This window comes from Neurospora tetrasperma (genome assembly GCF_000213175.1).
Source record: "Neurospora tetrasperma FGSC 2508 unplaced genomic scaffold NEUTE1scaffold_1, whole genome shotgun sequence".
NCBI lineage: Eukaryota > Fungi > Ascomycota > Sordariomycetes > Sordariales > Sordariaceae > Neurospora > Neurospora tetrasperma.
In genome coordinates this window covers 2238065-2250922 of record NW_009799099.1, presented here as the reverse complement: position 1 = coordinate 2250922, position 12858 = coordinate 2238065, and the positions used below count along the sequence as shown (strand labels likewise).

The 12858-nt window shown below is 53.3% G+C and overlaps 4 protein-coding genes across 4 annotated transcripts; all 4 read right to left on the bottom strand.

The window, feature by feature from the left end:
* Window positions 1-77: 77 nt before the first annotated feature.
* Window positions 78-1310, bottom strand: NEUTE1DRAFT_115835 (uncharacterized protein; the record flags this gene model as incomplete). Its single annotated transcript, XM_009849617.1, has 1 exon — window positions 78-1310. The coding sequence occupies one exon, from the start codon at window positions 1078-1080 to the stop codon at window positions 811-813; it is 270 nt and encodes an 89-aa protein (XP_009847919.1).
* A 3177-nt stretch (window positions 1311-4487) lies between these two features.
* On the bottom strand, window positions 4488-6105 carry NEUTE1DRAFT_97848 (uncharacterized protein; the record flags this gene model as incomplete). The annotated part of the gene is made up of 3 exons (XM_009849616.1): window positions 4488-4711; window positions 5184-5274; window positions 6061-6105. 3 exons carry the CDS (start codon window positions 6103-6105, stop codon window positions 4488-4490), a joined length of 360 nt encoding a protein of 119 aa, XP_009847918.1.
* A 276-nt stretch (window positions 6106-6381) lies between these two features.
* NEUTE1DRAFT_57363 (uncharacterized protein) lies at window positions 6382-7714 on the bottom strand (the record flags this gene model as incomplete). Its single annotated transcript, XM_009848981.1, has 1 exon — window positions 6382-7714. The coding sequence occupies one exon, from the start codon at window positions 7712-7714 to the stop codon at window positions 6575-6577; it is 1140 nt and encodes a 379-aa protein (XP_009847283.1).
* Window positions 7715-8422: 708 nt separating this feature from the next.
* NEUTE1DRAFT_35156 (uncharacterized protein) lies at window positions 8423-12370 on the bottom strand (the record flags this gene model as incomplete). Its single annotated transcript, XM_009848790.1, has 2 exons — window positions 8423-9737; window positions 9897-12370. 2 exons carry the CDS (start codon window positions 12368-12370, stop codon window positions 8423-8425), a joined length of 3789 nt encoding a protein of 1262 aa, XP_009847092.1.
* Between the last annotated feature and the right edge of the window lie 488 nt (window positions 12371-12858).

Here is a 12858-nt window from a genome sequence, read left to right as displayed (position 1 = left end):
CTCACCGTTAGTTAGAGCATCGTAGATCAACACAGATTTTCAAACATTCTAAAAACAACACGTTGAATAGATCATGAATGGGTATAATCATCAATCATTCCGGGAAATCTGACGACTATTATGTACAATCCCCAAAAGAGTTTCCTCTGCCAGATCCCGAATCTCATGGCCCAGAAACAAGCTCCGTATACCGTATGATAACAACTTCGCTTTCCCTTCTAGATATATTCCCTGGGAACCCACAACGAGAAAAAAGAAAACCTTTCCGTCTCCCACGAAACGCCTTGCCAGTTCAACAGAAAGAGAGAATATTCGTAAAAAAACACAAAACTCGCCAGTTCTTCAAAGCCACCAATATGCAAAGGAGAATAAACTCCCCTCAATCGATAACCCGAATTACATGACGAAAGATCAGAAGTAGACAACCACCACCACTGAAACCCGACACCTTAGCCCGACACCTTGATAGGGTTGCATGCGATATGGAACATTTTTTGGGTCAAATGGACCAGGCCGCGAGAAACATGACGAGTTCCACTCCTGTTGGAGAAATCATGCATCATGTACGGTCCTCGTCGTGTCCTGCCTGTCGCATGCACACCTTGCTCTTTTCCGGCATGCAGTGATACACTGCAGCGAGACGCTCTGACGTTGTTCTCTAGGAGCATTGATGTCATCCTTTTTTTTCCCCCCAGATGACCAAAGAAGCAAGGCCTGATTGTGGGCGCGGGTTGGGTGGTAGTCAAGAGTAGGAGTGTGTGTACTCAATCAACCAGTCCATCCCATCCTTACACACTCTCGGAGCAGCTCTCACGATTGATAGCTGTACTCGCTGGAGTTCCTCGAGCGAGTAGTACCCGAGACGCCGTTGGGTAGACTTGGTGTGGCGTTCGATTGGCTCTGGCCGTTGGAGTTCTGGTTGTTGGAAGGCGACCCCGATGATCTGGGCAGGTTTGTCTGGGAAGCGGCCTCCATCTGGCGCTTGGTATGCTGATGCATGGAGCGGGAGTAGGAGCCCAGGTCGAAGGGAGGAGGAGACATTGTGATGGAGTAGGCAGAGTTCTGGGCAGCAGCCGACATTTCTGTTTGGGGGTTTGTTATTGTGGTTGTTGTGGTTGTTGGCAAATAAGGTGGTGTGCTTTTTTGCGTTGGCGTTGAGCAGCTAAGCTTTTGGTTGCCGGATGGATGTCTTGGAAAAGTGTTGTGGATAGCTTGACGCGAAAAAAGGCTTAAACGGTAAGGAGAATGACGCTAGGAAAGATGACCTAGGAAACAGTTGATTGTGTTGGAGAAGTCTTAGCTGGATGAAGATGTCGAGAAGACTGATGAACGAAGGGTCTAGGGGAAGAAGGAGGAGGGGAACTATATAACAGATGGCTTGGCTCCAAAAAAGCTAATCTCATAAGGCGACACAGCACGCTAGGGGCGGGAATGGGCTTGCACTGATGCGCTGATGCGGCCCACACCAAACTCAAGGTAGGGGGGGTATCAAGAGGGGGCAAGGAGCCAGCAGCCGGGGGCAACGGTTGGTCGAACACACAAAAGTGGAAGAAGCGGAAGGGGTGGTCAGAAGATGGGTATGGAGACCCGAGTCTGGTGAGGGTCTGTAAAGAAGCAGCGCCAGAGTACCAGAGTGCCAAAGTACCAGGAGGGGAGGGGTGAAAGAATTCTCTTCCCCCGCGATCCCTCTCTTCCTTGGACTCCTCCGTCACCGTGAGGTGATCTGCATTCCCCTCTTTTTTTTGTCATTCTTCTTTTTTTTTCCCTCTCTTTGGGTTCATTGTTATTTTGCCCGCGGCCGTCGGATCTCGGGTGGCAGAAGAGCCAAGAAGGGGTCAATGGGAGGGGCGTGCACAGCAAACCCACCACAGTGCCGTCAACTCGCACACATCACTCCCCCAACAAGCCGATGACTAAGGAAGAAGAATTCCCGTACCTTTCTCTCTGTGTCACTGTCGTCCTCAAATCCAGCACAATTGCGTCGTTTTAGCAATGCTACCCACAACTGCACGGATTTGTCTGTTTCGATTGGTGATCGACAGTGATGAACACAGTCAACATGGGGGACCGTGGCCTACGGGCTGCACGAGATGGCGTAAAAAGCTCCGCCCCTGATCCAACCAATCTCCAGGCTTAACTGGCTAGTGTAGTAGCTGACACGATATGGCTCCTTCAGGCCGTTGTGAGTCCCCGTGGTACCCCAAGCCGTCACTTCCATGGCCAGGTACCTGTTGGCTGTGGAGGCTGAGCGAGCGCGGAGTCTCACCATCTCACCGTCTGTTGGCCGTTAGCCTTGGGGCTGCCTCGTTGTCCTCGGCGCGACAACGGCAGAGTGGAGAGACGGTAAGATGACCCATAGTAGGAGGTGATGTCAGGGTCGTCAGGACAACCTAGATGTTGCGCAGAAGGATGGGTGCTATTGTCAGTGGAAATGGTAGCTTTCTACCATGTACACTAGAGCGTTGAGAGCGTATGGCGGAGATTCCGCCTACGGGTTCAGTGGTTCTTCTCCTGGAGCAACTAAGTGACGCCCAAAAGGGCAAGACCCTGCTGATCCTAGGTCATTGGAGGTCTTGGGGAGATTGATAATGTGTGTAGATGAAGTCATTCTATTGGCCACTAGCTCAGAGAAAAGAGAGCACGAGGAAGATCACGGTGGATATTTGCACGCCGGTAGTTTCACCAGAGCTCATTCGGAACCGTGGAGCCATATACGTAGTGTAGAAAGTGGAAGGGGAAATGAAGGGATTCCGTGTGCGGTACGGTGACGGACTGGGCAAAACTGAAGCAGGAGAAGAACGGAAGAAGGGCCCGGGAGCAGCCCGTGACGCGGGAGACCGAGGGAGGCGAAGTTTGTGTGTGTGAGTGGGAGCGTGTGCACAGTACCTCTCTACGTACCCAGGATCTGGGGCTTACCATCTCATAACCTGACGACAGCAGCGACAGTCCTTTGGCCTGACTGCGGGCCAGAAACAGAGATCGGCGCATTTCCCGTGCCCGAGTCGAGAAGGGATTCGCGGTTTGCCATGATGTCAGTGGTTGAGCAAAGAAAGAAGCGGACCCTTGTGCTCCTCGAATGCCTCTTTTCCCCTCTCTAATGCAGGGAGAAAGGCTTCTGGCCGCAATAGTCGATGCCTATCAATACAGTATCTGCTGTTGGCGGCTGGGCCAGAACTGAGCGACGCATTGTTAAGGAGAAGCCGTTTTGACACAATACCGCTAGTTTTGGGCTGTCAGCTCGCTTTAGTTTGGAAGCCATTTTGACACAGTACCGCCATTCTTCGGCGCTGTTCGCTCGCTGTAGTTGTCGCAGTTCGGAAGTCAGAGCGGCAGCTGAAAAGCTGGGCCACCGGCCAATGGGTCGGCGACGGGTGTTTCGCTTGAAGGGGGGTGGGGAGGGGAGCTAGGTTTCGAGGAGGATGAGACAAAAAGTTGGCAGGCCGGCATGACTGGCGCCAGGTACTGAAGCGAGGACAGCGACCAGGGAAAGTATGGCATTTCCGTTTTTACCATTGGAATGAAGCCATTTTGACTCTGCTGGAGATTAGGCATTTTTCCAAATTCCCATATTCAGGCGGGCGGAGGTCCCTGCGTTTCTTTATTCTCGGAAAGTGGCATCACACAGTGGGATAGCTTAGTTCGTTAGCATATAGCACTGCTGAACTTGCACAGGCTTCATCCTGATCCTGCCCCTGTCGCTTCTGGAAGTTGAAGTGAAGCCTCAAAATGGATCAATCATGAAAAGAGTAGGAACAGAAGGCTTCACCGAGTTCGGACGGGATAGCCAAAAACAATTCCGAGACAAATGAAACGACGGGAAAGAAGCTCGCGGTAATGACGATGTGCTGATGGTAGCGAGTCGCGACTGTCCTAACAACCACTGCACCACAAGTGGAAGTTACGCGGTACTACGGTGAAAACTCAAACTCAGTTCCCATCTTTCACGCAGAGGTGGACAGCGAAACAGTGTTGGCGAGGCATGAACGACGACGACCTGAGCTTTTCCACTTCGCAAAAAGCTGTTGAGGTCAGAAGGCGCCACCCATGCGGCAAGGTAAAATGACATCAGTCTCAGGCCACGGTCACTTGTAAACCCCTGCTAGCGTCGGTCCTACCGGCCATCTGCTGTACATGCCCCACAGAGATACCTGCCATACCCCTGTCGACAGCTGGCCGGACTTTGCAACTCTTTGTTTGCCCCTTCCGCATTCAGTTGGAATTCTGGAGGAGGACCTGCCTGTCACTTTCCATTCTCTCCTCTGCTTGATCTCATTTCATCCATCTCGGTGATTGTTCCTTTTGCGCAATACTGTACTGAGTTGAACCTCACGGTTACTTCCATCTACGCTTCTTGGCTTGACTCTTTCTGCCCTCCAGGTTCCCAGCGAGGAAAGGACCGAGTGGGGCATTGAATGGTCTCGAACGAAGGATTGCCGGAGGAGAAGCGCAAGCCCCTGGCCGGCTCTCGGTGCAGGAACCTTGAGCACTCATTGGCCCATTTTGCGATCATGGATAAGCTTAACCCAGCAAGTGACGCCAGAGCCGACCTCACCTTCGCGATGTGTCCTTGTGCGACCAAACAGACGGTAAACAAATCGCCTCCGCGGCCCATTGTCGTCATTGCTTGACGACGTCTCAGCCTTCCACAAACACATGGCCTTTTTAGTCCTTTCACTAACTCCGAACAAAGGGCCAGGCCGCAAAGGAGCCGCTTTATGATGACAATGATGATGATGATGATCTCGATTCGTCTCCCATGGATCCCTCTGCTGTCATAGGCATTCTAGAACCTCACCCGTGCCGTCATCATTAAGGGAGCGAGAGTGCGCAGGGAGCCGCCAACGGCACAGAACGACAGGGGAACAAAGTCTGTCACCCTGTTCTGCCTGTAGTGTAATGGGATGTTGGACCCCTAAACTTGGGGACCTGGCGCTGCCGCCAGACTGACCCCTTAGAATAGTACGCGGCTCTATTGATAGCCTCCGGGGACAGCACCCGCCTTGACGTCAAACGGCCTCTTTCACGTCCCAGCCCTCTTCTGACACAGGCTGCTGACGCTGACGGGCGGCTCACGGCGATAAGTCCGGCCTCGCTTGCTCGCCACTGCAACAACACTCACTCTTCAGTTTGCGTACCCCCCCTTCTCCCCTTCGGCTCCTACCGACTGACGTCGCTGTCCGTACACGTCCCCTCGGTCCCGTCTCCCCGTCCCGCCGATGACAGCATCGCAAACGCCTCCAAAGATGGGCTGACCTCAAAGCTGTCTTTTGTCGTCTCCGTTGGCTCAACTCTCGCATCATTGTACGACGTGTTTGCGTCTGTGTCGTATTCCCCTTGTCGACCGGACAACGTCACTCGTGAGAGATGCGGCAAACTATGATTCCTACCGTCCCTGACGTTAACTCCTGTTCACTCGCGTCTGTGGTTCATCATAGGGTGGCATCGGGCATCTATCTGGGTTGGCAGCTTGGGATCCCTTAGTGTAAATCACGAGGGAACGTGCACCGCTGCGCACGCATAGTATGGGTAGGGTGAGACGCTGAGCAAGATGTCATGCTTTTCGTCATCGGTTTGCCATGATTTGCATCTCGCAAAGAAGACATGGTCTTAGCCATAAGGTTTGATCCACCTCAGCTCATTCACATGTATATCCCTTTAAGGCCGTCAAATCTTTCGGTACTTCACTGAAAAAGTTCAACATATGAAGGAGGAGAGGAATTCGATTAATGGAATTCCACAGCGCCAGGCCGCTGGCAAACACCCCGGATGATTTGTTGGACTGCAAAGAGAAGCTGAGGGGACTGAATCCTGGCGCCGTCATGTCTCCGAACATTGCATGTTGCTGGGTCCTGCCAAACTACTAGATTTCCTTTTCTTGGTTGGCTCATCAGTCACAGCCTCCAGAATCTGAGCCGGGGACAGTTGGCCATCGAATTACACTACTGGCAGCTGGCAGCTCGAGCTTATCGGTGGGCCAAGGCCACTCGGAATGGAGATTATCATCCCGGAATGCCCTCCTTTCCGGCAGCAGCCTTCCAAAGGCATAAAGTAGGGGCACACAGTGCAAAACAGCACATGGCCCGATCTTCGGGGTCCTGGACACATGTTGGGGATCTTGAGAGCATTTCGTGGGCGTCGTCGGTCAACTACTTGCCCCCAGTGTCCAAGTCGGGTCACGGCGGCATCAGGCCACCACTTCAGGCTAATAAACAACGAAGGCTGCTCTGCACGGTGCAGAGTTGACCTGTTGTGTCGAGAGGGCATTAATAAGCCCTCGTGATTCCGAGATAGGATGAACCCTTGCCCCTTCTTATCTGACTTGCTTTTCATAAACATATTTCCTGTTCACCGGTTCGGCCAGTTATCGCAAGTTATTAGTCATGTCTGATGTCCGGGTTGTATGGGACTCTTGGCTACTGAAAGACGGGTTTCTGTATGATTGACACGCCGTTTACCGGCAGACCCCGTGCTGCCATCAAACAGAGTTTCCTTCACACATGATCCCGCTGGCATTGTTGTTGTTGTTGTTGGAATGGAACGCTTTGGTCTAGGGTAGTGTAAGTCTGTCTCATGTCTACTCATCCTCATCTTCTGCATCAGTGTGGTAATCAAACGAGTTGGGCACCGCAATGGGTGTGTCCACTTCGTCCTTGTCCACTAGCCCATACCCCCCTCCTTCCTTCTCTTGTTCAGGTTGAGACTGCTTTGCTTGTTGTTGTGGTTGTTGTTGTTGTTGTTCTTGGTGCTGCTGCTGCGCAACATCAAGATGCAAAGGAGCACCCAACGCACCCAACAACTGCGCTCCAGCATCCGACGCCTGTCTCCCCCTCAACAGCGCCGTCATGACCTGCGCCCACTCCCACGGCCTCTCCCTTGACCCAGGTAAGCTGTTGAAATACTCCCACCCCATCACCCCGCCGAACCTTGGATGTCTGCCCACCAGCAGCGGCAAGACGCCCGCCAGCGCCGGCCAAGGCACCCACCCCCCGCCATTCTCCGGGTTCGTGATCAACCCGACAACAATCTTTTCCGATGCCCATCCCTTCATCACCATCATCTCGTACATGACCGGATTACTACAGTCCCCCCACCCGCAGTAGAACTGCGTGTTGTACCACGCTATTTCCTGGCCGCGCATCACCTCGAGCGCCTCGTAGTCGAACCCCGATAAGTTGTGCCGCGGGTTTAACATGGCGGCCGCTACGGGCGCTAGGGTGATGAGGAAATCCGGCCCAAAGTCGGAACGCAGTCGGTCGATTAGGTGAATCACTCCCGCCAAAGACATCTCTTCTTCGACGTCTAGGTCTAGGCCGTCCAGGCCGCGTTCTTTAATCAGTCGTTTAAGAGGCTGATAATACCGCTCGAAACGCTCCAAAGCCGTCTTATCGGGAGAGTCTGGATCCGGGACATCAAGGCGCGCAAAGGAACCCTTGGCTGCGCCGCCGAGCATGCCGAGGACTTTGATGCCTGACGCTTGGAGGATGCGGAGCTCGGTCCATAATGTCGTGAAGCGCTCGTGTGACGGCGGGTGGTCGTTTAGGGTGATGCCTTCCGGGTCCGAGTTGATGTGGATGGCGGCTAGGATCAGGTGGGTAAGGTTGATGCCGGGTTTTTGGAGAAAAGGGAGGACAGAGATGGGGTCACCGGAGGGAGTGTGGTGGGTTTGGTAGTAGGTTATGAGACGGGGGACGTGTTGGTGAGGGAGGGGGGGCATTATCGTTATTTTGTAGCGGTGATATTGGTTATGATGTTGTTTGTGCCGTTGTGGTCCGAGTGAGTAGTGATGAAGTCAACGAGACGTGGCTTATCTAGCAAATTGATGAGCTATGGGAAAGCAAGATGGTAATTGTATGATGACTATCGATCATTAAAGTTAAGTGACTTAATGGAAAGAATATGTTGGAGAGCTTCAACCTGAGGGTAGGTTGTGAATGGTTGGCGCTACAGTAGCTGAGGCTGTTTCAGGTCTCGACCTCCGTGGACAGTGTAAGCCTAACCACTGGCGGGAACTGTCCAATTGCAGCTGGTGGCGGCTGTCCGGTATGCGATTGACAGCTGCCTGGCCGAGCAAGGAGCTAATCAGAAGAAGGGAAAGGACGGCTTCTACATTCACATCACCTCACTCCTTTGGCAACTTCACCTTGAACCATCATCACTCAATCAGTGACAGCTTTGTACTCATTCAATTCTTGTCTTGGTTCAAAACAATTTGTCATCAGTCAAAGTATTCGCCATAAGCTTGGCTAAATTTTAAATACCATACAAATGAGAAAACGCGCCAACTTTGTTCGGCAAACAAGCACAAATAAATTGCCATCTCAAATAGAAACAAGAAAGAAACGCCGCCATCAATGACACCAACAATTATCCCCCGAATACGCCATTACTCATCACACCCTTATCTCCAATTGCCCGTTACCGTCTAAGCGCGCACCGAGCTCGAGCTTGCCCCAGGAGGAGGCTGACCATGCGAATTGATCAAAAAGCCATCCCGGTCATAAAGCCCCAAACTCTCATTGCTCTGCCTCCAACGCTTTCCCTTCGGCGTCACGTACACCATGCCCGTCTGAACCTGCTTCGACCTCTGCGACGGCGATGACGGGGGAGAATTTGCCGTCAACCCGATAGTGGCCGTGGAAGAGTTTGGCAATGTAAATCTAACGGGAAGTTTCCTCTTACTCTCCTCTTCTTTGCCCTCATCGTTCTTTGCGCCCACTAGAAAGTCACTGCCGTTCTGCTTCTTCGTAATACCATTACCATTACTGGCTCTTTTGCCTTTGTTGTTATTATTGTCATCATCGTCGTGGTCGTCGAACTGAAACCTGTTCTTCAAAATGTTGGCGTTGATCAGGCCAGAACTCCCAATTACGCTGCTACCACCGTAATCACTTCCCAGGCTTCGGTGGTGTCCCGGCGTCAACGTTATCCTCTTAGGCGATCCAGATCGAGATATCGACACCATCCTTCCTATTCCTGATCCTGATTCCGAACCGGTCCGTAAGTGCCCGTTCATTTGCCCTGATGGATTCGGGCGCACCCTACCACCACTTCCGCCTCCGCTACCGCTTGTTCTTTTCACGACCTTCGGTGTTGTTGGCGTCGACGGTACGGCTCCAGCGCCGCCGCTCAGCGCGAACAAGTAGTTCCTGCTCCCACTTCGCCGATGGCCATAACTTTGATGGCTATCCCGTCTCGGAATGGGGTTGAATCCACCGCCTCTCAGTGCCGATTGCGTCGGGCTGGATGATACTCCCACTCTACTATTCCTTCTGCTCGGATAGCCATTGCCGCCACCGTCAGGGACGTCGGTGTTAATGCTGCTTACGCTGGAGGCGGTGCTGAGGACGCTGTTCATGCGTCGAAGCTGGGCAATGGTGGCGGCTATGGGGCTGGCTTTTGGCGTCATAGCTGCTGTATTTTCTTTGTTACCCTCATCATCTTCAACCTCGTCGTCGAGGTCTCGCTGCGCTGCCAGTACCGACGCTCTATTGGGTTTGATCGTACGCGAAGTGCGGCAAGAGGGGGTCTGCTGCTGGGATCCGGCAAAGAGAATCGAGTTCCTCTGGAAGTTGGCGGCGTTGAGAGCTTGCGCTGCTGCTAGTCCCACCGTGGTTGGAGACGGAGGGAGGGATGTCCGGGTGGGACTGGATGGTGTGGGAACCGTGAATGTCGGTACCGGTGCGGGGCTGAAGGCTTCGTTGGCCGCAATGTCTTGCGAGTATACGGACGATGATTCACTAGCTTTGCGTTGTTGGAGTGACAGTTGCCGGGACAAGCGCGAGCCCGAGCGCGGTGTTGGCGAGGGCGGCTGACATGCATCATTGTCGTGTCCAGCGGTATGTGCGTTTATAGAGGGCCAGCGGCGCTCTCGCTCTGGTGTTTGAATGATCCCTGACCTGGCTGGTGGTTTGATCTCTGCCACCACGGTCTTGGCATCGACATATCTGTGTTGTGTTGGCGGTGGGAGAACTATGGAGTTTAACAGCGTATTGTTGTATGTGGTGCTCTTGTTGGGCGGAGAGCGAAGCCCTCTGAGAGTCTCCCTTGATGCCATGGAACCCGAGGATGATGTCGGACTCGCAGAGTCTGTCGATGCTTGAATAGAAGTTGGGCTGACTGGTACCTGAAAGGGATTGGCCATTGTGGTGTGCCATGTGCCACAGCTGGTTTGGGCAATCACACAGTTCTTGCCGGAAGGTACTCCTGGACACGGCAATAGCCTAGTGGGCATCGAGGGCATAGGGCCAATTGGTTCTTGTGCTATGATGGACTTCCGTACGAACGATCTCCTGTTGCTCTCGGTTTCGCCCTGGGATCTTGTTGAAAGAGGTCTGGGTACAGGACACCCGTAGCTTGTGAAGGGTCGGGCAGAGGATCCAGAGGGTAGAGAGGGCGCAGACGCATCAACAGCGGACAATGGAGCGGGCAAGGCGAACCGCTCACTGTCAACCATAGAAGTCTGTAAGGATACCGTGGGTCTTCCGGTGCCTGCCACCATAGCAGCACGGTCTGGGGATGGCGTCTTAGTCCCTACTGAAACTCTTGCGCCCCCTTCAGATGATTCGTCCACGCTGTGAATAGTGGAAAGAGATGCTGCCGAGGTCATGGAACTGCGGTTCGAAGGCACATCCACGGTCAAGAGGAGCATCTCAATCTCTGTCTCGGCAACGCTCGAAGCACCGGCTATGCTTGAGACCCGACTTGGACTCGTCAGTCCCGACGGCATCTCCGAGTAGGCAGGCTCGGCGAGGAGACTATCTGGCTCCGAGGACGATGATTCCCGCGAGTCTGGCCGCTGCTGCTGCTGTCCCGATGACTTGGGCACAAGTGTCAGTGGCGCCACTAGACCACTGCTTGATGGACTGATGACAGGGAGTTGATGTTCTACTCGAGTCCCTCGAGTTTCCTTGAGAGAATCGCTTCGCCGAAGACCAGGGCTGCGACTTTCCTCGAGTCTCTCAGCCACGTGCAGAGACAGTCCTCGATGGGGACCAGATGCCACTTGTATTGTCGCTCGGTTTCGCCGCGACACTCCGCTAGTGCTGGCTTTCTGCAGCCTCTTCTCCGTGGATCTGAGGATCTCGGAAAGTGTCGAATCCGTTGATACCTGTCTGTTCTTCGTTGAGGTTGACTGCGTTGTAGGTATGGGAGTAGGCCTAGCAAGGCTAGTAGGAGTGCTGGGGTTCGTGACCCTCAAGATCCTCTGGGGCTCGCTCTTGGTATGTCTGTGTTGCACAACGAACCCTCCTCCCGTTCCGGCTTGTCCTCTTACTATCGCGGGCTGCGGAGGCTCAGGTAATAGTAGAGAAACCGATAACCCTTCTCCTCCTCCCTCCATTGCGCCATAGGCAGACCTGACAGCACTTCGACCGCTATCAGTGGAAGGAATTCCAAGACGACCTGTCATCGTCTCGGTCTCCAGCTGCTCTGCTCTTTGGTCGTTCAGCTGGCTTTGGTTCTGGCTCTGGCTCAGCATCTGACTTCTAGGAAGTTCCTGGTAGTCATCCAGCCTCGGAACCGTGGGCGCCCTCGTCTTCAACGGCCACGATTCTCGGATCCAATCTCTACCTTTCCCCTTTCGCCAACCAAACAGCCATGACTTGCGGTGGCTGTTATTGTCACTATCATTACTAGTCCCGTTTTCGTCCGGGATGTTGCTCATCCCGCTCATTTCCGGACCATGAATCGCCTCTTCATCAATCCACGCTGAGTTTGCCATCCTCCTCTCATTGGCACTGCTCTTCTTTCTACTCACACCCAGCAACTTTGTCTTGTGCAGGCGAAGAAGACTGCCGGAAGAAGTCTTTCGCAACCTGCTGAATGGCAGCAGTGAACCTTGCTCTTGCGCTCCGCCCAAGTCCATCCACGACATTCCAGGTAGCATGGAAACCGACAGCACCCCATCTTCTCCCTCTCCATCCATCTCATGTTCTCGACCTCTCAGTCCATTACCAGCACCCTCCCCTTGCCATATCCCCTTCCCCTTCGCCTTGGGCAACAAACAAGTAGTACTATTATACTTCAAAGCCGACGCCGTCGTCCACGCCGCAGATGGAAGTTTTTGCAACTTTCTAGGGCTTCGTTTCGGCGAGAAGTCTCCAACATCCACGGCATCGTGACCATTCCCAACATGGACTGTCAACGCCGTCGATGCAATAGTCGTCTCACCAGTCAAGTCGTACACATGACATCCTCCGCTTCTTTCCTTGTTTGTCTGGCCCTGGCCCGCGGCTACTACTGCTAATCTTCGACGACGCGATAGCCAGATGCCGAAGAAGGCGAGAGTGGCGGAGACGGTGAAGGTGCCGAGGAGGACGATGGCGACGAGGGCGCCGAAGGGGAGGGAAGCCCCTGCTGCGGCGGCGCTCATGTTGATATCTCTTGCTTATCGTGCCCGGGGCTGTGGTGGTCAGTGATGCTGCAGTTTGCTTGTTTCCGATTTCGATCCCCCGGTATCTCGGTTTCTGCAGGAAATATGTTGCTATTCTTGCTTTACGTGCCGTGCTGTTTTGTGTTTCTGCCTTCGTTTGCTTGCTTCGGGCGGGATTCGTGACAATCAGATGCAAACACACTTGGCAAGTCAGTCGGCGACAGTGATCATTCTTCGCCCTGGTTGTTGCTATTCGTGGCGCGCTATTGCAATCGATGTTTGGTCTCGCTCCAATGTTTCCTTGTGGTGTGTACTATGACCTCGTTCTTTGTATTTGGCTCATCAATCGCCGAAATTCATCTGGCAAAGATCGTAGGGGAAAAGAGCGTGGTGATGGTTTCAACAACGAAGCGCCTGAAGGAAAGAGTAACGACGTAAACAAGGAAATGCGAGAAGCATGATTCTTGTTGTTGCAATGTCAACATGCT